Source organism: Homalodisca vitripennis, chromosome 1 (assembly GCF_021130785.1).
Source record: "Homalodisca vitripennis isolate AUS2020 chromosome 1, UT_GWSS_2.1, whole genome shotgun sequence".
Taxonomy (NCBI): Eukaryota; Metazoa; Arthropoda; class Insecta; order Hemiptera; family Cicadellidae; genus Homalodisca; species Homalodisca vitripennis.
This window is the reverse complement of record NC_060207.1, coordinates 112,814,782-112,842,568: the sequence shown is the minus strand read 5'-3', so window position 1 is coordinate 112,842,568 and position 27,787 is coordinate 112,814,782. Positions and strand designations below refer to the sequence as shown.

Sequence of the window (27,787 nt, the reverse complement as noted above, 5' to 3'; positions counted from 1 at the left end):
TCCTCTCTTATTATTACCTACAAAGTGTCCTCAATCTCTCTCTCAAAATCACCGGGGGGTTTAAATTTGTCATGTTGAAACTCTTCAAACCACGTGGTTACTTTTGTCATATTTTATACATACTCAGTTTTACTGATTATATAAAATGGCCTTAACTAAAATAGAATAAATAAGAACAGCAGTTATAAAATTGGTTTCACACAATTTGCCAAGCAGTAACTTAGAAGTATTTCTGTAAAAAGTAGCTTGCTCTGACTTGATAATCATATAAAATGTTGAACAAAAAGAAGAATGCTTTGTAACTGCCATTGCTGGTTATATCACAGTGTTAGTGCAGTAATTGAAGCATTATTGCTCTGAATTTTTTTACTGTGAACCGAATTGCATACAATTTTGGAATTAGGTTCATCTTACCCTTAACTTCAAAAGTGAAAATGATTTGAACTCCGCAACCACCCTGGGGGTGGTTGCCACCCCTTCTCGGGGTTGAATTGTTTTTTCTTCTATATAACCTCGGATATCGATAGAAGGCCTAATTTTAAGCAAAAAATCATCTATACAGTTTTTCGAAAAATCCAATAATTTTCAAGTTATTGGCAATTTAAAATTCGCATTTTTTCACGTTTTCATCGGTTTTTTGCAAATATCTCCAAAAATATACGTTTTATTGAAAATATTATAAATAATAAAATTGTAGCAAGTAAATAAATAAACAATTTGGGTTTTTATAAAGTATTCTAAGTGCAATATTAAGCTAGATATTAAAGATCAAAGCCGTTTTTTTATTTTGTCTGAAATTTAATCGATGTGGTCAATGCCATCGAGCGGCGAGCAGATGCATTTTAGGCATTCTAATAAAAAACTGTTTTGTAGTGCTTGAAATAAGCTTTAAAATGAGCACTATTAAAAGTCTTTTGCACATAAAATAAGTGAGCTGTATTGCAAATAAGAGGAGCATCTAATGTTTTTTCTTTTAAATCAATGGGTTTCATAAAGTTCCATTTACACCAAAATTAAAATTAATCGTATTCCACCTAGAATTAACTTTATTATGAAGAGTTTGATAGATTGTATCAGTTTGGCTGCTTCAGGACACATATTTTTCAAAAAAGTCACGATTAAAAAAATTTTCAAATTTTAAAAAACCTCTTTTTTCATAATATCTCAAAAATGATGACAGATACGTATAAACGTGTAGGAATGAAAAATTTAGGTATTTTTCTGACAAACAATTTGGTTTTTTTTGTTTTTTCTGTCAAACAAAAATTGATGGAGATATGATTGTTTAAAGAGCGCATGGCAGCGCAATCACAGCCTCTCTTAAGCCCTTTAACCCTTCACCGTTTTAGAAAAAGGGTTTTTACTATATATTGGAATGAAGGATGTTGTAGCTCTCATAATTACCTTTACAATGGTTTTTTATAAATTGTGATAGCATGAAAATTGAAGGAGTTATGGTCCAAAAACTTATCATATTTTTTTCTACTTAGTAACTGAAAATTTCGGAGTGTGAATATTTGGAACATTGTGAAAGTACGCAGTATAATAGAGACCCAAAACTATTGTAATGTGTATATATATACATAATATGGCTCATATATTTTGTTAACGTAGGCATGAATACATACTGATGTTCTTATATGTATATATAACACATTTGAGTGAATTTTATATAATTTGTAAATATTTTATTCAATAAATGGCAATTTTTTACTCTAAATTAAATTATTTTTAAATATGTAATCATATATATTTACTGTTTTAATTTAGGGGTAGTTTTAAGGGTAGAAAAGCTTAAGAATATGATAATCATTTTCAAGAGTGTGGAATAATACTTAAATCCTTTTCATTTTATAAAAAAAATTTTAACAATTTTTTATCAAGGGGTAGTTTTCAAGGGTTGAAAGGGGGTTAAAAATTTGATAATTATTATAGAGAATATAAAATAATACTTACTCTATATTTACATCTTTTTATGTCATACCAAAGTATTTATTTGTGATTTTTTTCAATTTAGGAGTTGTTTGCAAGGGTTGTAAGATTTTCAAGGGGTTGAAAATGATTTTAATATGAGGTAATTATGTTAGAAAACACTAAACAATTTCACCACTTACTATTAGACATGTTTTCTAGCGATAAAATGGCTCAATGTCAATTTTTCCATTAAGGGGTTGTTTACTCCCCTTAAAAATAATAGGCGGAGTTCAGAACATTTTCACTTTTGAAGTTAAGGGTAAGATGAGCCTAATTCCAAAATTTCATGCAAATCGGTTCACAGTAAAAAAATTCGGAGGTAAGACCGTATTTTTCGCTTCAATGACTGCACTAAGTATAGACTATGCAATATGCATACTTTAGGATTATAAGTCTGGGTTGTGGCAGAACCTCAGAAATGTACACCAATATGAAACATGAAATAAAATTGAAGCTGTAACTTATATCAGGAACCAATTAGTAACAGATCTAGTATTTTATTTATTACAGAACTGATAACTGTGCTTGCAATGAACTATTTCTGTAAGAATGACTCGTTTTACAGTAAAGAGGCAAGACCTTGAGGATGTTATAGCTCTCTCACAAGCCAAACTTTTATGAGGAAATTAGACTTGGATTTATTCATCAACCAATATTACAAACCCATATGGAAACTTTTTATTGATGACCTATTTTGATTTGGATACAAGAAATAGATCATTTACAAACATTTTTATATATGTAAGTGCTTATTGATGTAAAAGTAAAATAAATATAAAAGAAAATAATATAAGACGGTAGACTTTTTCCAGACATTTGCCAATGTTCAGTGATACAAAATATCAGGAACACTACGCCATGACGATCGCCATTTAATATTGGTCTCTGGTCGGTTCTAGGTCATTAGTCGGTGAGTGCAGACCTATTGTGACCTATATTCTTTATTGGTTTGTATTAAATACATGTTATAGAGGTAGTGTGCACGGAGTTGACACATACCATGGTTGTTGTGATTTGTGACTTATACATGTCACAATGTTCTGGTATGATTTGATTATTTTAACCTAGATTGTAGTTTTATGTTAGTTTAATTATTCACCTTAAGAAAGGATCAGATTGGAGATCTCAAAACGTAGTGTTACTGATTTTTTTTGTATGACTGAGTGATGGCAAAATCCTGATTCCTTCACAATCCTTCCATCGTCAAAAACAAACTTTTAATATAGAAAAAGCAGAATGTAAGATATAAATATATCTGTGAATATTAGAAAGAATACACCATGTACTCCAGCTCACAGAGTTAAAAACTAAAGACATAAGTACTAAGTAAATTGACAGAGTATATTGATAAAGATAATAAAAACATTCTTAAAACGAGTTTATTCTGAAAACAATTTTTAATTAAAGAAGAAACCCAATTGAAAAAATTCCAGTCCTCGTAAATTTTTAAACGGCAATCCAAAATGTATATAGTTCAGTACCTTCCAGAACAGCATAAAATTAATAATATCCTACAAAATGCATTTAATATTTACACATTTTTAATTTATTCTTCAAAACCTATGGTTCTCAAAGCTGTGAAGGAAATAAATCCTTATCATTCCATTTCCATGCTCTTGTTCAATGAGTAACATTTCAAATTCAACAATAAATAAGGCAAGACATGTACTTTTTTTAAATTTTTGTACCTTTTACTTCTAAAACAAGTAATAAAGGAAATTATGAAGACTTAAACGTTTAAAATTGTTATTTCTTTTGAAAATTTCAAAAAATATAGTATTTTATTAGAAATTTTTCAACTTTGTCACAACATATGAAAATGGCTATGAATAATTTGAATATTGTAAGTATATATTTATAATGGTGGCACATTTAAGATGGATAATCTGTTTATTTGTCAATGTGTGTGTGTATGTTGTAGTAATCTAATTCTATATTCAAGATTAAAAGATCTTATTTTTATCAATGAGATTTATATTAAATGTGTATTTGAGATTTTGGAACTGTAAAACCTCAGCCATGGCAGAGTACAAGTCTGGAATAAAAGTAATGAGGGCTAAATTGTGTGATTGAGAAAAAAGCTTTGAAAAGAGATTTCCTGGATAGGGAAGCTATGCTGGATGGCTCTAGAGAATTTCGTTAATTCATTATTTCACTTGACACTTGAGTTGAAACTAACACAGGCTGTAGTAAGGAAAAAAAACATCAAGAGTCCATACTATATTTGAAGGAATGAGATGGAAATTATAACTCCTGTGAATTCGATGGGTTGAAATGTAAGGACAAGTTGTCAGTGATTAACCTGTAACAATCACATAACCCGTAATGCAGCCATATGGTCACAGTTGTACGCAGAGTACTTGTACAGAACATTGTCAATAAACTATATAACCTTGGCTGTGACAGGTTACTAGCTTAAATATTAATTGTTTAAGCATATTAACAGAGACTTTGTGGAGATTAGGCTCCAGAACAGTATCTAAGGGTGACCAACGAGGCTGATGTCAATACTTTAAGATCAGTAAAATGTCAGCAGAAACATTATTCAGTTGCCACAAATTAGCATGTCTTTCACCTGCGCAAATAAAGTTATGACATCAATAATAATGAGAGCTAATAAAGTCACCCATCACTCTGTGGAGATTATGTAGAGTTTTGGATTGAGGATCATATATACAGTTAAAAACTATATTTTAGAGGTAGGAGTTTTGTTTTCTTGAGAAGCTTATGATGTGAGTAGGGATTCGTAAGATTGTGTTGTAGAGATTATCATCATACACAAGACAGGAATCTATTATCACACATCCTTGCTAATGAATTTAATGATATCTTGAACATCAGGCAGAGGGAGGGGTATGCTAATCAGCATGAAACTTGTGGTAACTCTCCAACTACTTCCATAGATTACTACCAATCTTTCTGAGCAGATTAGCTCAAAATAGCGGGTTGCTATGCGAGAAGTCACAGTCTACAAGTTTCAAAGATTCAAGAATTATGCAATAGCTACTGCATATTATGTTCAGTTAAAACTTTGCATTAACATAGTTTAAACAATAAAATAATATGTGTTATTTATACATGTATACTTTTATAATTTATTCTAGGGCTCTATAATATCATTAATGGTGCTCAGTAAAAAAGGGATATGGACTCTGTCCCACTGGCCATGTGTCAATAGTAATTACTGACATTTTAGAAGATATTCTATTAAATATATAGTATTTTGGATATATGTCAATGGTGCCTATAGAAACTGTCTTGCTCTCAGTGCTCTAACACCACAGAGTAAAGAAAATATCCAACACACACCGTTCTTTACTCTAAAAAGTCAAATTATTCTAAATTAGGTATGAAGATGGGAATATTTTCCAATGACCATCACTTTTCCATCAAACAATTTCTTTTAAAAAGGAGATGTCCCTGTTATGAAGCAGATATCTGTGCATAAAAGCATGGTTTATTTATATATACAAAATAATTTTGCTCTCAATGTTTATGTAATATTATAATATTAGTGGAATGTAACAGCTGATCGTTTACATTTGCTGAAAAGCATCTGTTCTTATTGAACCTTTGTCATTATTTTATCACTAGGCCGTCTATTATTTACAAATTTCTTAAACATTAAATTTAATGTCTACTTTCAAAATTTGTGTTGCAATCAATTATTTTACAAAATGATTAAATCTACAACACTTTCTATGTTAATGTATTGTAGTATCAATAACCAATATTGTGGTAGACTTTCTTGCAGATATTTTGGGAAAAGTCTAGCTCTCAAAATAACCAAAGGTACAATTAACTAATTATTATGTTTTTAGTTTCATTGTGTCTTAGGTTTACTGTTTTATACAATTTAGAGCACAGGACGATTAGAACATTATTTTTCTGATGGAAAACCACCTTAATTATCTGCAAGTCAATATTCTAAGGTTTTGAATGTAGATAGTTTTTTAATTCTTTTGTTTAAAGTTTGTTATGACAATGGGAAGTTTGAAAGGATAATAGAATTTAGGATATTTGCCATTGTTATAGGTTATAAAAGGTATAACATAACGTTTCTAGGATTCAAATCAACAAATCACAAGTACGTGGATCACAATCACACAAGCACTGGCTACAATGGTACCCAAAGAGATCTAACCTTAACCGAAGGTTGACTTAGCAGTTGGTATATTAATTTTATGTATGAAGCCTCAATAAGTTTGTGTTTGAAAAAATTCTCCTCACTGTGTATTATGGCTTCATCTCATTTCATGTGACGATTTTCAGACCAGCTATGCTGAGCAATTTTATACTTTTCCCATAGTCCTTTTTTGTATTGTCTTTATGTTCTTTAATTCTCACATTTAGTGGTCTTTTTGTCTCGCCTATGTATTCCCTATAACAAGACAATGTTACACTGAAAACACAGTTTTTTATGTCCTGTGTACCATTTTTTGGGTTGGTTTTTACAAGACTTTGTATAAGAGTGTTTTGTGTTCTAAAATTGGTTCTAATATATTTCCTGCCTACTATTCTAATTTTCTCCGATAATCGTGGGATTGAAATGTATGTAAATTTCTCGTCGTTTTCATTCTCTGACTTTTGGATTTTTGTATTGTTTCTTTTGCACTTATTTATGACAGAATGAGGGTATCCGTTTTTTAAAAGATCTGATTCAACGTTTTTGATTTCTTCTTTTAACCCATCTTTGTCTGAGCACTAGCTCATTTCTCCATCAAACAATGAGTTTGCTACTCCTTCTTTGACATATTTTTTATGGTTTGATTGAAAATTTAGATATTGGCCAGTGTGTGTTTTCTTGCAATAAACTGTTGTCTTAAGGACATCCGTATCTCTTACTACACACACGTCCAGAACGGGGAGTTACTTCTACCTCTATGGTAAGGGGAATGGAGGAAGAATTGCTGTTAAAATTTTATACCTTTTATAACCTATAACTATGGCAAATGTCTGAAATCCTGTTAGTTTCTTATCTTTTAATAAAATCACCAATCTCAAATTACCTTAATTAAACATTCTTATTCCTCCCAATAAAACAAAAAATTAGTTTCAGTGGTTATTCCAATGAAAAGGTGGATTTAGTGTGAATTAAAATTCTTTCAAACTTGTATTCAAATCCATCCGCCCAATCTTGTAGTTCTGATGCAAGTTTTAACTGAATCAAAATACAAACTGAAATCATATACAGTTTTAAATGAAACTTTATTGAAATTGCCAGTACAACACAAGCCAACAATATTCATAAACTGGTCCACAATTGTCGTAAGATGTGGAACCATTTCTTGTAAAAGAGGAAATTGTGTGTTTCAAGAATAATCTTGCTAGTAACCAGCATAAGCACTGTTGAGAAAATCAGTTAAGCTTTACTTTAGGACTATATACTTTATTAACCTATCAATAAATCATTATATAAATAGGAACTAAAGACATTGTTGTTTATTTATTTTTAAAATTGAATTTTAATCAATTTTATTTTGTGAAATCTTTATGAGTGTTATACTCAGTTTGTGGTTTTAATGCCAAATTTGATTATAAAATTTAAATTATAAAAACAGTTCAACGGATTATTTGTTCTGAATTAATATCAACATGACATTAATGTTAGGATACATTGTATTTGCTAAAATAAGAGGACATTCCTAATAGCCTGCTGTTATTATGCCTATAGATGACAAGGACGGTAGGAACAAATTTAAATAAATATTTTTTGCAGTCTCTGATGTAACGAGTTTATTTTGAGCTTCTTCGTTACCGACTTTTTTGGATCTCTTCAGACAAACATGACTCCAGAATTCAGGAGTCAGTCTGATTCCTGAACAGCATCAGATTTCAGATGGTGCACTAAGAGGAAGGTGAACTGGAGCTTAAATGAATATTCGCATTATTTAGGATATTATGTTTTAATATAAATCGGTTTGTTAAATTTTACTTTTGCTTGTACAAGTGTGATGCTATGCAATTATAAAAATCATTTTCAATATCACTTGTAGCTGGAGTTCTTATATTAGTATTAAAATCTATATATTCTTTCATACAAGGCTTCCGATCAAACGCAATAACTCTGTTAACGTGTTTCAAAATCATTCTTTGTTTTAGATAATACTCGTATTTTTTATTTCTCAAATGAATGACATATTTATTTTATTCAGAAAAGTTGTAGGTCTCCATACTTTGTTATTTTAATGTTGTGGAGTAAGTGTTAGATCTTTATGAAATTTTTTTAATTTGTTACCAGTAAGTTCTAAACATTTTTTCTTTCCATTCTCCTGTTCTTTAAAATATCCCTTTATACATGATGATACTTGAACCTATAGAATATTTTCTACAGGTTTCGACTATTTAAAACTTTGTATAGTTCATCAATTAACACTTTCCAGGATGTTCTCAAAATTTTTATTCCATTTTGAATATCTAAAACCAGGTCTATTAGGATTATTTTAAACTTTTCTATATGTTTTATTAAATGTTCTTGTAATAATCCATAGATTTGTTTTCAAAAAGATAATTTGTTAGCAATGTCTTGTACTTTTTTAATACTAAGTAGGTCCAAATTATTTTAATTTTGTTTAAAAAAGTTCTTCAATTCTTCAAGTTTTTCATGACCTAAATCTTCATAGTTAAAATTTGATTTTCATTTGCCCAATTTATTAAATTGTTGAATTGTTAATATTTTAATTTCTTATTTTCAAAATTTATTTAGAATTGCAATGTCTATCATAATTTTTCTTCAAAAATTCTTTATTGCAAAATGGACAATGAATTTTTTGTTGGCCAGGTTGTTACTCCATTTCTTACTTTTATGGCAGCCGTTTAAACTTTTAGAAGATTTAGAACTTCATTACTTATGGTCCTAAAGCAAAAAAACAAACTGTTCTGGAATACTTGTAACATTTCCTAAATTTTTTGTATATCGAATTGTTTTTGAGATATTGAGTAAATATAAATCTCATGAGAATAAATTAATAACATTTCAGTTGTTACAAAAACTACCTTCTTCCGACTAAGCCGGAAGGACTATTTATCAATCTTATCTCCTTTAAAAAGACAAATAAAGCCTGGGTTTGATAGGTAATGGAAGACTCTCTCAACAGATGGATGCTCTAAAATTTGATCAGAAGAAGAAAGCAGTGTCGCTGACAAAGACTGAGATGCCTACTGCGAAGGAGAGTCATGATGTTGTGGTGAAAGTCAAGTATGCAGGAGTCTGTGGAACAGACTTACATATCATAGATGTGAGCATTTAAGTATTTTAGACCATATAAAATAGAAGAGGTATCAATCAGAAAAATACGCTCTTTCTGAGGATGGTGCAATGGCGTGGTCTAATGAGTAGTGAGTGACATTGTATTATGAAAATAAGTTTTTTTTATTCTTGTTATTTAACTAAAGTACATAAGAACTTGCTTACTCCAGAGGGTACACAACCCTTTTTAGTGTTATTAATATTTATAATGATTATTTTGTATGGAAAAATTATCATTATTTGTTTTAGTAGTGAAGCTGTGATTACCTCTATACCTGACCAATCATCTCATTGACAATGACATCCAACCAGTAGAACTCGAAAAACAAGTGTCCAAAATAGCCCTCAGGTCCATACAAGCATGCAACAATTGAGAAAAATGAAACTTTACTTAAAACCACCTTAGTGCAAAAATAACTCAAATGTATAATTATGAAATGTATGTAAATTTGTTGGATATTTTAGATCAACTTCATGAATATATCCATAAGATTCACCACTCTGTCACATAGACAGAGCTCATGTAACATTTTCAAGTTCCATAAAAACTTGCCTCTAGTTAATAATCTGAATTCTTTGCAATGTTAGTATGTACATCTGATTACTGAATAATGTACTCAGGATTAACTGGACCAAAATCAGAGTAACTTCCTTAAACCTATGTACAAAGTTTCATGTTTCTAGACCTTTCTATCAAGAGTAATCAACAGACAAGGACACAATTTTAAGCACAACCTGATGGATCCTTAATATTAAGCCTACCTCAGTAAGATTGGAAGATGAGAGGTGCAGGAATCTGAAGCTCATTTCACACATCTTCTCTAACCAGTTTGTGAAACTTCCAGATCATCCACAAAACTATTTTCTCTGCATATTGCTAAATTTGTGTCAATTTATAACCTATTCCATACAATAATTTCAAGCCAGATGGCTTTGAACCAAATATTAATTGTTAGACAAAGACACAAATATCTTTGTTGTTGAAAAATTTGGCAACCACATTAAGAGTGTGTAATAAATATTAAGCATTAAATAAATAAGTTAATGTTTACATAATCAATAAAAATGCAAACCGAAAATCTTTAAAAACATATATTTTATATTTCGTGGTCAATATAAAGTCCAATTTTATAAAGTAAACATTTCAGTTTATGGCTATTTTCTGTCATTCGTGCATTTTCTCTTTTTCTGACATTGTCTATTACATCCAACAGGGGCAGTTCCCTTGTGCAGACTGGCCCATCATTTTGGGTCATGAGCTGAGCGGAGTGGTGGATTCTGTTGGAGCCAAGGTAAAACATGTCAAACAAGGAGACAGGGTGGCCGTGGATCCTAACACGTAAGAAACCTCTCTCTTCTACAGCCATGCTCTCATTTTAAAGATAGCTTCTGTCTTTATTTGTAAGGTTCTTATCTTTTCAATTTATGCGTTTACAAAACTGTTTTAAAACTTAATTAAGATAATCTAATACCTGTACACAAGAAAGATGCAAACTATGTTTGCGATATTTATCAGTAAACGTTGATTACAGTATTAATTAATGAACTTTGAATGACTGTTTGCACTATATAACACTGTCAAGTAACCAGTTTTGGTGCAGGATAAAGAAAATAATCACTTTAGTAAAGTTGAGTGTTTATAATACATTACTACCATGAGGGAAATCAGGAATCTTAATGTTCTCACTAATTAATTTTTTAAATCTTTAAATGTGACCAAAGCATTTTACACTGTTCCATATAGTATTTTACTAAGCTCTAATTCACTTATTCTGATAATACTGGCTCCACACGAGTATGAAAACCCCACTTCGACAAGATAATAAGAAATTATCATCAATAAAGCCAACAAATGGATTAGTTGGTTCTTTCCCTCAAAGCCAATACCTTAGGGCACAGCTCTAAACACAACATGACAACAAATCAAATAGATCAGTGATACAATTTATCTTACCTTACACAACATACATATAATAAATCCATACCTTTTGCCTGCCACTTCAAATGCTCTCAAACTCACTCTTAGTGGTTCTTTATAGCTTTTTGAATTCCATGTGCCACTCCTCAATCCATGAAAACATTAACATATAACAAAGTAATTCACATCACCAAAAATTTCAACAAAGCACCATAAGCACATGGTGCTCGACAACAATTCTGACATGATAACATTCTAGACTTGGTATTCTCAGGACAGATCTGATCTAAGAAATGAAAATCGATTATGTTTGCTTTCCAAAGGATCTGAGCCAAAATTCAGGAGATGCCTGACAATCAAAAAGCAATTTATAGAATCTATTCATCACTGTATACTGTAGTTGATTCACCCAATTTTGATGTGGATTATGTTTTCGATTAGCCTGTTTGCCTGTTTTACAAGGATTATAACAGTGATCCTATGCTTCCACAATTTAGACTAGAACAAATAAACTCTCAAGCACCACACATTAGCACCGAGGTTCCTGATGACTGTAATTCTCATATCCTTGATATATTTCAGATTGTTAAGGACTCAGATCTCTAAAACTGCCTCCAAGCCTGCATGTTATCAATCTCTTTTAATACAGTGCTGAATAGATATTGGTTATTGGCTTTGCGAATGAGCTCCACAGTGATTTGACCTGAATCGCTTGAATTTCTGTTCTGGAATCAATAAGTTTAGTGTTAAATCTTACCTCCAACAGCAGGTAAGTCTTGCTACTGACATGCTCAATGTAGCCAGCCTATCCTTATAAATTTTGTTACTTAGGGAAGACATCTTTAGCATCTTAATTAAATATTGCTGAACAATCTCCACTCTCTCTTATTGGCATTCACCACTCGCTTTTCCTTTTCATCTTGCTTTCTTCTCTCATCTGGATTGAACTGTCAAGTGAATCTGTGTTTACGACTTTGACAACGCTCAACTCAAAGTTTGATTTGAATAATTTATAACATTGACGCCATGTGCCCCTATGTGGTCTTTTGTTTGTTTTTTGGAGAGCTTCAACTGTCTCAGCATTATGGTCTTCAACGTCATATCTTTTTTTAGCCATTACAATGGCTCTAGAATATGATATTCTAGAATGGATAGTTCTATATGGACCCACAACCTCAAAGCATTAGTCTTCAATGATATGAGAACCGGTGTTTGGTCAAGAAGCTGCCTTCAAGTTTTCTAAAGCCTCACTGACCTGGAAAAGAACATGGATGTTTGTAAAATATGTTAGGCATAGAGCTATACTATTAAATTATGCAATAAATATTGTTACACACAAACTTTAATAATCCTAATATACTATTAACATGAAATTTTATGATTGTCCTCAGTTTTCTCGTGTTTATCAACTATTCGTCAGTATTTATCAAAGTGTAATGTGTCCAGAGGGTGTGGTACTTGTGTGTACTGCACGACAGGCCGTTACCATCAGTGTCCCGAGGGAGGCCTCGCCACCACCGTCGGTATCTACAAGAATGGAGGTTGGGCCCAATACTGCAAAGCATCTGCCGGACAAATCTTCAGACTACCAGAGTCTGTCACTTTCCAACAAGGTATCCATCATCAGAGCTGTGGAAAGAGATTGCGGGTTTGAAACTTCCAATGGCCTCATTTCTTTAATTAAAAAGTATATTGTTCCCAAATAGGCAAATTCCTATGCTGTTACCTCCTCTTTTAAAGTAGACCAAAAGCACATTATAAGCTATAACTGTTCACTTAACAATTACTTTATAGTATACTCTCCATTCAGATGTAAAAATCTACAATTATATAGATTGGACATAGTCCAAATCTTTTATTGGGAAGGGTGATCAACATAGTTGATGTAATTCATACCCAATTCACCTTCCATTTTGAGCTTCAAAACAACCCTCAGAGGGAATAGCCTATTTAGTAGAAATCGGGATACTCCCCCGTGCTTAGAGACCTTTCTCATCGTAGTGCACTCTGTGCATTAGATGCACAATAGTGTAACCTGACGAGATGTGCCTGTATTTCTGTTGTTTTGAGTTTCATCATCGCCAATTTCTCATGGATCTCTTCAGATGAACACAACTCCAAATTCCAGGAGTCAAATCTGGGACAGCGTCAGATTTCAGACGCTACGCCAAGAACTGTAGCTACACTCAACATTCACATTAGATCAACCCTCCCACCTGCGTTCTGTGAAGAAAGGTTAATGTTAAATAATTATTGCCAAATGACTAATGTTTAGTAAGTACTACATTCATACATTCAAGGCAGTCAGTATACAGAGCTATAAATATGAGGATTCAAACTTCAAAATTAGAATATTTCATCACATTAACAACATCACACACAACCGAATTACTCTAAGCTTGATTTGATATTGATATATCCTATATTAATATAAGTAGCAAGGAAATATATTATACTTATGTTTAGGTTAAACTTATATTTTAAAGAGGTTAAATAATTAACGTAAATTATATACTTAAATAATCAGAAGTTTAAATTCAAAAAGCAAAAGGAAAAGAGGGGGCCTAGGATCATTTGTTTAGAATCTTAATTCGATATCTGTAAAAATATACTCAAAAATGAAATTAATTGAGGAAATTAACAAAATGAAAATATTACAGAACCGACTTACTCTCTTTCTTTCTGAAAATGTATAATTTATTACGGTTTTTGCAAATCAATACAAGGCATATGAAGGAAATCTTAAATCTTATGTGTCACAAGAAAGCTGATGTTTTTCAGCTGTGCTGGCTGAGCCGATGTCATGTATATCTCATACCTGGGACTTGATGACGCCAGTACCTATAGGTTCGTCTGTACTGGTTCTGGGAGCTGGTATCATTGGTAACCTGGTCAGTGCCTTACTGCACCATTCTGGCCACCGCAAAGTTGTCGTGTGCGAGCCTTCCCCGGCTAGACAGGCTCTCAACAAGAAACTTGGTGAGTTTAAAACAATACAACAATATGCTTTCCCAATAATAATATTGTCAAGTTCCACAAACATGAAATGCACTGCTTGTCACATTTCCTAATGCTGTAGCCAAGACCAGAGTGAGTGCGTAGTACAGCAAGGACATTACTGTTAGTCCAGTCATTTTAGGTGTTTTAAACCTCAATCTGCGGAAAAAATCCTAGTGAGCTGAATTTTTGTGTACACCTTCATTATAGCGTTTTAATGAAGATATGAAAAATCGACATTGATATCGTGACGGCTAAAAAAGTTATAAGGGTCAAAGGGTCACGAAAATAAGTTTTTTGCGAATATATCGCGACCTATGGCTCGGAGGTCAATAAAGGTCATTATAAAAATTATTTCTCATACAATTATGTACAAAAAATGTCTCTTGCATTTTTCTGTAAAGTCAACCATTTTCGGACTAGGGTGCTGAGAAAGCAAGTAGAATGCACTCACACAGGGTATTATACCATATACTATACATATAAGGTGTCAACTCTGTTGCTTTTTATCAATGTATTTAAGTTTTCTTAAAACCTCTAACTTCTATTCGGGCGTTTTGTGACAAATATACTTATATTATAGAGGTTTTTGAACTTAGTAAAATGTACTATATATAATACAAATGACCTCCACTGGCAGATGTTCGGTTCTCTACTGTTCTGAGCCCCATCCCTTTATACCTGCTACTGTCTGTCGGACTGTGTTTAACTCAGTTGAAAAATAGTTCTTGAGTGTTAAAGACGTTATTTTCGTAGTTTTGTGCTCTTGAACAGTTTTCATAATGAGTGATAAATGTTTCATATGTAATGAATCGTTATCTAGTGGTGACGTAGTAAAAGTTAGACCTAGTCTACAAACAAACAAAAATGCTAGTGTCGCTCGAAGTGATGGTAACATTGAACATTTGAATACTCTGACATTTGTAAATGTTCACAGTAATTGTCGTCAAAATTATACGAACGATTTGAGTATTGCGGCCTTCAAACGACGCGACGCCAAGAAGAGCCGAGTACATCAACATCTCCGCGCAAAAAAAGAATTAATTCTTTTGATTTCAAAAAATTATGTTTGTTTTGTGGGTAAGAAGCAAGTGAAAAAATCGAAAGAAAAAAAGAAAAACATACAGACGCGCCATAAGAAAAGTGAGTACTCTCACATTTAAAGACACAGTCTTAAAAGCTGGAGAGGCGCGTGGTGATAAATATGGAAGAAATGTAAAGGAGCGTGTAAATATTGAATATGACCTTGTCTATGTCGAAGCTAAGTACCATGGGTGTTTCTCCGGTTTTTTGTTATTTAGTGGAAATGGTGATGTAGGCTGTTCATTGGATGAGAATATCAGAATTGTTATGGACAATGTTTTTTATTACATTGAAAACAATGACGATTGTCATTTACATTGGCTGAGTTGAAAAATGTAGTTCGAAGTTACGTTCCAGATGACAAGAGAATTTTATAAAAAGAATTGATTGCTCGATGTGGGAGTAATATTGTAATTACCACGAAAAACAAATTTTTTACTATAATTTGCTTTCAAGATACTTCAGCTAATATTTTGACTAATTCGAGGTACGAAGAAAAAAAGAAAAATCCTTGTGATTAACGTTTACGAATTGTATAAACTGCTGCATCGATAATCAAAGAAGATATTCGTTCCATTAAGATTATTCACGACTCCTATCCACCACCAAGTCAAATGTTAAATAAAATTAATGGGGTTGGGAGTTGAAAAATAATATATTACAGCCAATAACAACTTTATTGCCACCAGCACCTGATGATCTACTAAACACAATCTTTTGTAATTGTACAAAAGGTTGTGGTAACAAATGTGGATGTAAAAAATTGTATTGGGATGTTCTAAAGTGGACATTGTCGTGGTCAGTCATGCTTAAACGCAGAGTCCAAAGAAAATGATGATGTTGATTTAAATATAGCAATAAGTCCACTCAATGTTTAGTCAGCAACTTTTGATGAAGTTGTAATGGAGGATATCGACGACGAATGAATATAAAAGAAAATTGTATACACAATGTTTTCCCCTATTTCTCAATGTACAAATAAATAACTATTGAGCATAAAATCAAACAAAAACTTTTATTACGGATCATGGATTATGTCTACGGGGGAATCCATGTAAAAGAAACGCGCCTTGCATTCTACCTCAAAGGTGGTGCGGAAACGAGTGCATCATCATAATGTAGTTGCCGCTTTCTCAGCGCTCTAGCCGGAAAAGGGTTGACTTTACAGAAAAATGCAAGTGACATATTTTGTAGATAATTGCATGAGGAATAATTTTTATAATGACCTTTGTTGACCTCCAAGCTATAGGTCGCGAGATATTCACGAAAAACTGATTTTCGTGACCTTTTGACCCTTATAAGTTTTTTAGCCGGCACGATATCAATGTCGTTTTTTCACATCTTCATTAAAACGTATAATGAAGGTGTACACCAAAATTCAGCTCACTAGGAATTTTTCCGCAGATAAAACCTTAAATGACTGGACTATGTAGCTTTAACTTTTCTAAAGCTATATTTGGAATATAAAATATTCCCTATCGTCGTGATTAACATTACATTGATTGCCTGTTATAGTAATTCTATACTAATCTAAATATTTTGGTGTCTTAAGATCGTTGAGGTGTAAGAGTAATGTTATCAGTTGGTGACATGTGAACAAATACGGTCGAGAGGTATTAATTTATTATACCATATAACGTTTGTTATACAGGTGTTTATGCATTCGTCTTTCCACCACTAAATCATTTCTACACCTTCATCAAAAAAGTATTTAAGATGTATTAAATTGTCATTGCCCTACTGTATAATATTATATAGGAACCAGTGTGATCACCATTCTTTAATTATTTACTGTTTTAGCATGATCTTTTTACATGATGACACACCATCACTTCTCGAAGCGTCTTGTTCTGTTTTTATAACACACAATTACGGTAAATGTTCGTCATCCTGTTATCTTTTCAAATCACCTTAAGTTAATAATGAACTAAGGGTATGAAAAAAGAAAATGTGTTTGTCAATACTGAGGGGATGTAACGGACAGTACGTTACAGTAGGTCTAACCTCATGTTTGCAGATTGATTACACTTTGTCTCCTAGTTTGTGATACATTAAACGTCTATGGTCATCAAAGCACACAAAAGTTTCGAAGTGGCAAAAAATTGTTTTACACGGGGTGGCGAAATAGCGGGTGCTGGTGCCCTGGCCTATACTGGCCTATACAAAAAACTATATACGATTTTAATTTTATGTATTTGTTGAGTCACTAGATGTTTCTAAATCGAAAATACTCATTAACACTGGGTTAGTTGTTATATAATTCCTTGGCAAACGAAATATTTCTTATGTAGGATTTTAATTTTTAGATCTTTTATATTCTCAATTTCGTACTGATTTTAACTTTCTTTTTCAAAATATCTTGTTCATTCTGAAAGTTGTAATAACGTTCAAGTCTATAGAGTATTAGGTTTTTTGCCATCCTGAGATATTCAACTATAGGTGTTTCAGATTTTTTGATCTGTGTTTTACTCTTGTTAGAAGCAAACAAAAACTGCCAATAATACAATATACAATAGCAAGCTGTGTTTCATATTTTTGTAATATAACGTATTTACACTAATAATGTATTATAAAACACGTAGTGTAAATAGAAATGAGTATGTCATTGCGCTTAAACTGTGGTATTACAGCTGAGTAGTTGCTGGCCCTGACATCATTCACGGATTAGCTCAATTCCCGACCTGTAACTCTCTGTAACTGCATGCCATTGCTGATGTTTATGTTTACTGGTGATATAATTGTGCAGTTGTAGGTTGTAGATTTATGTTTTTGTGCGTTAACAATACTTAATGAAGGATACACTCGTATAAAAGCCAAATAGACATGTTTTGTTGTATTGTGTATATACTAGCACCCCACTCGCAAAGTCGTGTGCTTTGCAGTGTATGAGTACTCTAGTTCGAGTGAGTTATATTTCCAACGCCAATGTTGATTTTGTCTTGTTGGCACAGTTAAGGAACTATGTCTAAAAGCGTATATTTAAGGATATTGTAATTTAAGGTCTTTTCCTTTTGTACCATAATCGATTTTGCCTTGTTTCGTAGAACAAGGAAATATATAACACAACTGACTTGGAAAAATACATGGATGATGTAATGTATTCAATTCTTATGAAGAGGTTATCTAAGAAAGTTACTCAGAGAAAAACGACCTAAATAAAATACCACTAATTTCTAAATTTGCATACAGTCATCCATAATTAATACCATCCAGGGCTTCACAAAATTAATAATATCCTTAGAATAGCATTTAATACGTTACCAAATTTCAGGTCAACTAAACAAAAAAATTAATATCGAATTATTACAAAAACTACAGATTGCCTGAAGGAAACTACTGTGGAGGATCTGAATCTGTATATCAGGTTCGTTTTTCATACAAATATCACTATGACGATTATGTCAACTTCAAATTAAACAGTTCTGAGTGATGCGTAGACCTTTCAAATGAGGTGTCACTTAATGGATATTTAGATTTAAAAACCGTCCTGGGTATGACGTTAAACTGCCCACTCCCACCAAACCCATTCCCCCAATTCCTACCCAATCCCTTAAAACTGCCTACCCTGTGTCCCTTCTCTTCGCACCAGGGTCTATTCTATGGTCTGCATTTCTTCTTTCTTTGTGCAGCCCTCGTTTTATCTTACTTCTTTCCTATCAATGTTCTATCTTCTTTTTCCATTTTTCTCCGTAGGGGAGCGGCCTGCCCGGACGCTTTAAGGTTGGGCGACCTTTCGTACCCCTGAGCTGGTGCCAGACTATTGTCCGAACCTGGCACCTCACCCTATCTAACCGAAAACTCCTAATCCTGCCCCCCCGACTGGGTCGTGTTGTTGTTTGCTGGAGTGCCGGAACTGCTGCACAGATCCTCGAGCATGCCCGTGTTCGGGGCTGTGTGGTAGCAGAAGGCTGATGTGAGCTAGCTCTGCCGAGGCATAACAATATACATGAACCCTGGTGCCAGCCACTTCGGTCCCTGGTCAGGAAGTGAGTAATGGGACAGATATGTCGGAGATTTCTGTTTGCCACGTGCGAGCCCGAGCCGTGCGTGAATTCCCGGCTCGGTTTAAACGAGATAACACCGGGCCCCGGGGAACTGGGGTAGGGCTTGCCTGCCAAGCTACGGCTGACAGGTACCCTAGGGTATACCCGTTCCCCGGTGTCTCGGCCTGCACCTTTACTCACGATGCGCTGGTAAACTACTAATTATGGATGTGGGCAATGAACCTCAACTCTATGGGCAAAACACACACCGAGTAGTAGAAAGAGAATCAATTAATTATTTAGACAAAAAACGTCCCCACTCTTCAGAATCCGAAGATGGGGAAGAAATAAGTAAGCAGATAAAACTAAGTAACACAAACAAACAGTATCTTCCTACGCCACTATTCCTTGTGTTTAAACACAAAAACGAGAGCGACAATCTGTCCAAAGTAAGTCCTTTTGTGATCAACAAGGCATTAGTCGGAGCAGGCGGTTCGCCGTCATCGGTCAGGAAACTTCGTAAACGGAACTATCCTGGTTGAGGCGGTGAACGCTCTACAAGCTCAGAAGTTCCTCTCCATGAAGACTTTTTATGATCAGGTTGATATCACTGTACAGCCTCATGAGTCCCTAAATTACAGTAAAGGAATAGTTTTCAGTCGCGAGATGTTGTGTTGCTCAGAAGCGGAACTGAAGGAAGAGTTAAAGGATTCTCTCGTCACTGATGTGGTGAGAATAACGAGGGTCGAGAATGGTGTACCAACACCCACACCTGGTCACATTTTGACCTTCGCCCTCCCTCACCCACCAGCCACGATTAGAGCAGGATACCTTTCTCTTCAAGTTAAACCTTACTTCAGAAATCCCCAAAGATGTTTCAGATGCCAGCGCTTCGGACATTCGAGCAAAACATGCACCGGCTTAGAGACATGTAGCCGATGTGGTGAAAGTGGCCACAATGACAAAGATTGCACAAGCGGAGAAGAGAACTGTGTGAACTGTAAGGCAAACACTCTTCAAGCCCTCGCAGTTGCAAGATTTTTTTGGAGGAGAAAGAGATATTAAAGTTAGTAACATTAGAAAAACTGTCTTTTGGCGACGCCCGAAGGGAGTATAGGAGACGACTTGGACAAACTCCAAGAAAAGACATCTCCTACCTCTCAGGCCGCTTCTGCTCCTCCAGCCCAACTCGCACAGTGCTCCTCCTGCTCCGCTCTGGAGGGCATGGTGCGAGAACTCACTAAACAGGTCGCTGCCTTGGTGCAGCAGTTAAATGCCAAGGCCTTGCCGCAAACACAAGCGAGTAGTCATACGACTTCTGCCCCCGTAGCAAAGGGACCCCCGAAACAAACAGGAACCATTCCCAGGCCAGTTTTTCTGTGTCTGTGGCACCCGCTAAAGGAAAAGAGCGACCATCTAACCATTTCCAAAATGGCGGAGGAAAGGAAGTCTCTCCAAGAGAGACTTAAAACCCAAATCCGATCGAAAGCTCAGGCGAGATCAAAGGGAGGCACTGCTTCACCTTCCACTCCCTGCTCCTCTCAAACTTTCCATAGTTGATGAGGATGAGACGGGAGATGACCTTCTGCTTCGATCGGAATTTCAAAACAACTCAAGGTACATTTAAACTTAATAAAAATAAAAAACAGACAGAAAATTACATACAATTAAATAAAACATGAACGAATTTAAAATTATCCAATGGAATATTAACGGTTATCGCGGACATTTGGAAGATGTAAAACATCTTTTACAAACCAATGAACCTCATATAATTAGCATCCAAGAGACTAAACTCCACCCGGGATGCCAAACCCCCTTGAGGGGATTTGACATCTTTCGTGAAGATTTCCCTCACGACGGGCATGCCTGAGGTGATGTTGCTCTATTCGTGGATGAATCCCTAGGTGCCTCTGAGGTGCCCCTCCACTCCAATCTCCAATGTGTTTGTGTGTCAATCCAAGTCCCGATTAAACTGTATATATGTACCGTCTACTTTCCACCAATCCCAGTCACCCTCTGTCAAGGTGATCTCGAGGCACTGATCGGCCAGTTACCGATGCCTTTTCTTCTCCTAGGCGACTTCAATGCCCACCACAACATTTGGGGGTCAGACCATTGCACACCAAGGGGAAACTTGGTCGCAAGAGTCCTAGGAGATCAAAATATCTTTGTCCTTAATGACGGATCCCCAACTTACCTGTGTCCTAGGACGGGAGGTCGGTCTGCTATAGATTTATCTATATGCAGTCCTGAACTTGCTCATAGATTCGATTGGGAGGTCCTCTCCGATACATTCGGGAGTGATCACTTCCCAATTCAGATCAAAATACCTGATTCTTCGTTGAATATCACTAGAAGACCAAAATGGATCCCTCGACAAAGGTGACTGGGATAAATTCCAAAAACAATTTATATTACTAGATATATAATACTCCATTGGACATAAATACTGTAGTAGAACTTTTTACAAACTCTATAATAACAGCTGCTCAGGATAGCATTCCAAAGACATCACCCGAACCAAGACGAAAAAATGTTCCTTGGTGGACAGAGGAGTGTTCAGAGAGCATTGCGAGAGCGAAGACGCGCCCTGCGAAGATTCAACAAACGCCCAACCCAAGAAAATCTTTGAAACCTACCGGTTCCATAGGGCAAAAACGCGACGAGTCTTCAGAAATTCCCGAAGAACCTCATGGCAAAATTTCGTGACCACAATATCTCGAACAACTCCAAAGGCCGAAGTATGGAGAAGGTTAAGGTCAGGTGTGCGGCAAATCCCAGCCTTTGCCAATCTTGGGACTCAAGTCGGGCGGAGACGTTGTGACTGATCCCCGGGATGTTGCCGAACTGTTGGCCTCCTCCATATCGGAGGTTTCAAAAAGTTCGTCTTACTGTCCCTGAGTTTTTTATATATATAAGCAATATTCTGAACAAACAGACATATTACTCAACAATCCAAATCAATGTCCCTTAAATATAAGTTTTTCTATGCAGGAGTTGGACTCCGCACTGTCATGTACTTCCAACTCTGCTCCTGGTCCAGATGACGTGCACTATGCCATGCTTAGACATTTACCCTCAGAGGGTAAGGGGGCCCTCTTAGCGCTCTACAATAGAGTGTTTGAGGAACAAACTTTCCCACTAGCTTGGCGTAAATCGCACGTCATCCCCTTATACAAACCGGGGACAGGACAAACTATCTCCGTCTAGTTACCGGCCCATCTCGCTTACCAGCTGCCTTTCTAAGGTGTTGGAGCGGATGGTAAAACCGTAGGCTAATCTGGTTCCTCGAAAAGAACAATCTCCTTTCGAGAGAGCAATGCGGCTTTCGCCAAGGACGATCGACGTTGGACCTCATGGTTTCCCTTGAGACAACCCATACGTGACGCATTCCTTGAGCGAAAAGCAAGTAGTCGCTGTATTTTTTGACCTGAAAAAGGCATATGACACAGCGTGGCGGAGAGGCATCATTAACACTTTCCAGGCATGGGGAGTGAGTGGTAATATGCCTGGCTTTCATTCAGGGGTTCATGTCTGACCGTACATTTCAGGTTAGACTAGGGACAAACCTATCCAGCACAACCAATCTGGAGAACGGGGTAACCACAGGGAAGCGTTTTGAGCTGCACGTTATTCGCCGTCGCCATAAACGGCATAACGGCTTGTGTCCGCCGTCCTGTACGCTGTTCTTTGTTTGTGGACGACTTCGCCGTTTACGTCTCTGCAAGAAGACTTGCTACGGCGGAGCGTTCCCTGCAGCTAACCATAAAGCAACTGGAGGAATGGAGTAGGCGGACGGGATTTTCGTTCTCTACTTCCAAAACCCAATGTATAACATTCTCCAGACTAAGAAACTATTTAGAACCGTCACTTACCTTGAACAGATCCCGAATAACATCAAGTCGGAATGTGAGATTCTTGGGTCTTACATTTGATTCCCGACTTACATGGATCCCTCACTTAAAATCCCTTAAGGCAAAATGTCTACAAAGCTAAATATGCTTCGAGTTTCTTACTGGGACCAAGTGGGGGGCTGACAGGACATGTATGCTGCGTTTTTACAAAGCTTTCGTCCGTTCGTGCCTTGACTATGGTTCTCAGGTTTATTCTTCTGCCCGGCCAAACGCGTTAGAGTGCTTGACTCGATTCACCACTCTGCTGCGGTCAGGTTGGCTACTGGAGCTTTTCGTTTCAAGCCCTACACCTAGCTTATTAGCGGAGGCTAGTGAACCAATGCTGGATATGAGACGCAAGCAACTTGCCATAAATTATTTTTCACTCCCTTAAAGGCCAAGCCCGAAAACCCGGCATATGAACACGTATTTGAAAGTGACTTGCTCGAAGTCTATGCCAATCGCCCTAGACATCTCAGCTCCCTTTGGAGTAAGGACTAAAGCGCTCCTCTCGGACCTTGGTATCGAGGAGTACCAAGTAAGCCAATGCTACCAGAGTGATATTCCTCCCTGGTTAGTATTAAGTCCCGAAAGTTGTCCTGTCACTTCACAAGTACAAGAAAGAAAATACTTCTAATTTAGTGTTCACTCAGGCTTTCTGGGAACTCTTGAGTGCTCGGGCACCTTGCGACATAATTTACACTGATGGATCTAGGTCTGAGAGTGGGCACCGGATGTGCGTTCATAACGGCGAGTCGTGAGTATAGATTCTGTCTGCCCTCTGTAGCGTCAGTCTACACGGCAGAACTGACCGCTATTTTTAAAAGCATTGAACATCGTCTGCCCCAGGACCAGAAGGCTGGTCATCTGCTCCGACTCGCTTAGTAGTCTGCAAGCAATCAAGGACATGTATTCAAAACATGTCCTTGTACGCGACATCCGTTGTGCCATTCACAGACTTCAAGTCCAAAATATACAGGTTGTTCTGGTGTGGGTGCCCGGTCACGCGGGAATTCCCGGAAATGAGCTTGCCGACAGGGCTGCTTGGGAGTGCTCATGAGCTTCCTCCTTTTACTGCTATGGTGACAGGGTCAGACCTAAAGCCAGTGGTGAAGGAGAAGTTAAGACGAGTTTGGGGTGACTCTTGGTCTCGGACGGTGTGCAACAAGCTAAGAGCCATAAAACACACAGTAGCTCCCTGGGGGACAGCCATCCGCGAGAACCGCAGAGAGGAAGTAGTGTTGTGTCGGTTGCGAATCGGTCACGCGCTGCTGACTCACGGGTACCTCATGAGCCGCGGGGATCCTCCGGAGTGTGCGCGTTGTGGAGTGGCCTCTGAGTGTCGAGCATATTTTGGTCGAATGCCGTGACTACGCAATGCTAAGACGATCTTGTCAGCTCCCAGCAAGTCTATTCGATCTGTTGGGGGATGATGAATCAGTCATTGTAAAGCTTTTTGAATTCTTAAGAAGAACGAGTCTTATCTCAAAGATTTGATCTGAGCGAGTACCTGTTAAGTTATATATAAACTTTGTCCTTTTATTTATTGTTATTTGTTTATTGTTATTGTTATTGTTATTTGTTATTGTTATTTGTTATTGTTATTTTTTATTTGATTTGTTATTGTTATTTGTTATTGTTATTTGTTATTAGTGAGGGTGGGTCCCTTTACAACCTTACCTTCACTAACTTACCTGGTTTTAGCATTAGATTGTTGTTATATTTATTATCGTTATTATTTATCTGACATATTTTAAATATTGGGCCCCTTTACAGCCTCTCGGCTATTTTTGTTATTTAGTTTTAGTTTTTCTGTTCACTGCTGTTGTTTTTTCTTATTGTCTTAATGTGATAATCTTCTTTGACACAGCGATCCGCTGTCCATTCTCTATACTGATAACGTGACACCATATTTTTAAAGTGTAGGTGTTCCGTTTAACCCTACGGGCATTGATAACCTCCGTGTTTTATGCCCTTATAAATTAATAATAAAAAAAAAAGATTTAAAAATTTTGTGCCACTCTCCAAAATACCATTTTGGGTAAATGGGCAAAGTTGTAACACTTACTAAAAAGTTCACTTCTATTTCCTAGAAAGGTGTCCCGAGTTCCATCCCTCCATCTTTCTCCATTAAAAACTGAACAGAGTGTATCCATACTTTTAACTCATACTGTATGTGTGGTTTCGGGTAATTAACTTTGAGTAAGCTTTTTAAAATAATATTTTGTAATTTTGTACTCTTTATAACGTTATTCCTTTACAGTTTGACATGAAGTGTAACTGCAACTTTACAAATAACATACTTTTTTATTCTGACATTTTTATCAAGAATGTTTAATATGCAGAAAGTTTGTTTTCAAAAGAACAAAGTGATCGAAAAATAAATTGATCACGGAATGTATTTAAGTCGGTAAGTTTTATGAACGAACATAACACGATAAGACGAAACAGAATACTTACTGATAATTATCTCCCCCAAGATGACTTTGGTGCATTTATTAGGTTGTCTCTTTGTATTGATAAGTTAGAGCTGAGATCACAATCGGATCAAAAGCTGGTGGAAACCTTGTCACGTAGTTCTATAATCAAACACAATTAACCTGATTAGCCTGCAGACACAGGATTCAAGTGCTGCAGCCCGGAGGAGCTGAAGGCCATGAAGGCCGGTAATCCTCAGTGGGGGGTAGACCTGTGTGTGGACTGTAGTGGAAATGGTCAAGCGATGGAAGAAGCTGTCTCTCTGCTTAACCCCTGCGGCAGACTGTGTATCTTTGGCGTAGCTTCCCCTGACGCTAAGATGAGGTAAGAGGCATAAAATAGCACATACAACGTGAACAAACCAAACCTTGTGTCCCTTACATTTATCAGCGATATATTATTATTGGTATCTTTCTCAATAAATGACAAAAACATTGGATGTGTCAGAACAGTCTCCCTCCTCTCTTGTTACGTTTTTTATGATATTTTATTTGAGGAACTCACACCCTTGAACTGCAGCCCTTTAGGAAAGCAAAGAGTTTGTAGCATTGAGGATCTTTGAATATCTTAATACTTCACCTTACATGGACTGTGTCATAACTTTATTCTAAGTGTTCTAGTTCACACTGTGCATCACGATAATGTGCGGCTACATATTGCCAATTTTGTTGCTGAATATCTGCCAAAAATCAACTTGAAGTGCATGTGACTTTTTTTCTATTCCTTAACTTAAATAAATGCCTTCGTGGGAAGCATTACCCGTTATCAGAAGCGGTGGTGAAAGCTGCGCTGGCGAATTTGAGGGACCTCTCAAAAAATGGTTTCCAGTAATTATGTATTTGAAAATTGGGAGAAACGCTAGGACAAATGCATCCCATTCGAGAGAAACTGTTTTGAGAAGGACCACTAAAATTATGAGGAGGAATATAGGTATATTGTCAAAAAAATTATAATCATTCATTATTGAACCGTCCTCGTATTATAAAATAACAACTACTCTAGTCAATCATTACTTTCACAGTTCACAGTTCACAAAAGTCTTTACTAACCAAACATTTTACAAAAAAAAATACAATTCCATGTGCTACACAAAGCACGTGGAAACTACTTGGTTGGTGTAATTACTTTGTCTAATTAGATCAAGAAAGAGACCCAGCAGGTATCACTTATGGCTGGTTTATATCTTCCAGTTGAACCCACCACTGGGCACAGGAAAAGCCGATGTGTCACTTAAATATGGGCAACCTTATGGATGTCCAGGAGCGGCACATCATTAACCGCAAATATCGAGATTCTGGGGTTCATGGGCAATTCGATAGGCCACTGTGGGAGATAACTGTTGGAGTTGGTGGGGTTTGTTCCCTAACCTCAGAGGTACTTGCTAGCCTCAACAAGGGTGTGCCACCCCCTGCCTGCTTTGACTGGAGAGGCTGGTTTAGAGCTGACCTCCCCTTCTTCCGGGGAGACATGACTTTGAGATGTAGTGCCCTAATTCTTTCTCATGGTTCTCGATAGGAGGTGGCTCCTACTCCCTAACCTTACCCATCCTGAATATCCTGTCACTCCGGAAGTAGCGCAAAGGTTCTTTCATGACTAAGTGCAATTTATAAGCTCCTTGTCCTAAGAGAACAAAAAAATTAGATCAAGATGGAAGTCTAATTCAAAACTGTAGAAGTGGACTAAGGGAGAGCACACTTGTAAGTGATTAGCTCATTCCGGACCAGGACCGTGTAGTATCATAGCTTTTACGTAAGTCTTAGTACAAGACAGCCTGTTCTGTGGTTAGAACATTTACTAGATAACACACTGTTACAGCGTATCACCGTTTGACACGTTCTTGAAAGAATTGACCATTGTGGGTGCTACAATAAACCCTTTCAGCTTCCAAAACGCTCTCAACTTCATAGAGGCTATGGGTTCCAGGTAAGCGCAACCTTAAACAAACAAATAACCGATACAAATCAAACATATGACATTAATTTAGTTAGAACAGAGTTGTTTTATTAGTGTTTTCTCTTGATTGTGCAGATTTGTGGACTTCGGAAAATTGGGAGTGCAGGTGTTTTCACCCGAAAAGTACAAGGAGGCATTTGAATCCCTCAGAAAAGGACAAATCGCCAAAGCAGTTTTCAAATTTTCCTAGGTATCGGATTAAATATAAATAGATAAAATAAAAATAAACTTTTGCATAAATGGACACGGTCTTTAG

The 27,787-nt window shown here is 36.0% G+C and overlaps 1 protein-coding gene across 5 annotated transcripts in view; it reads left to right on the top strand.

Moving 5' to 3' along the window:
* Window positions 1–5,550: 5,550 nt before the first annotated feature.
* LOC124369528 (D-arabinitol dehydrogenase 1-like) overlaps window positions 5,551–27,787 on the top strand; it is a 51,679-nt gene continuing 29,442 nt past the window's right edge. For 2 of the 5 annotated variants that reach the window (XM_046827559.1, XM_046827563.1), the window contains exons 1-8: window positions 5,551–5,766; window positions 9,049–9,212; window positions 10,438–10,562; window positions 12,588–12,754; window positions 13,923–14,120; window positions 25,716–25,902; window positions 27,394–27,501; window positions 27,607–27,721. In XM_046827559.1, the coding sequence (XP_046683515.1) occupies window positions 5,652–5,766; window positions 9,049–9,212; window positions 10,438–10,562; window positions 12,588–12,754; window positions 13,923–14,120; window positions 25,716–25,902; window positions 27,394–27,501; window positions 27,607–27,721 (1,179 nt within the window). In that variant the 5' untranslated portion in view covers window positions 5,551–5,651. Of the gene's footprint in view, window positions 5,767–9,048; window positions 9,213–10,437; window positions 10,563–12,587; window positions 12,755–13,922; window positions 14,121–25,715; window positions 25,903–27,393; window positions 27,502–27,603; window positions 27,722–27,787 lie in introns of those variants that run through there. The other 3 variants (XM_046827583.1, XM_046827567.1, XM_046827577.1) reach the window with 3 other exon arrangements.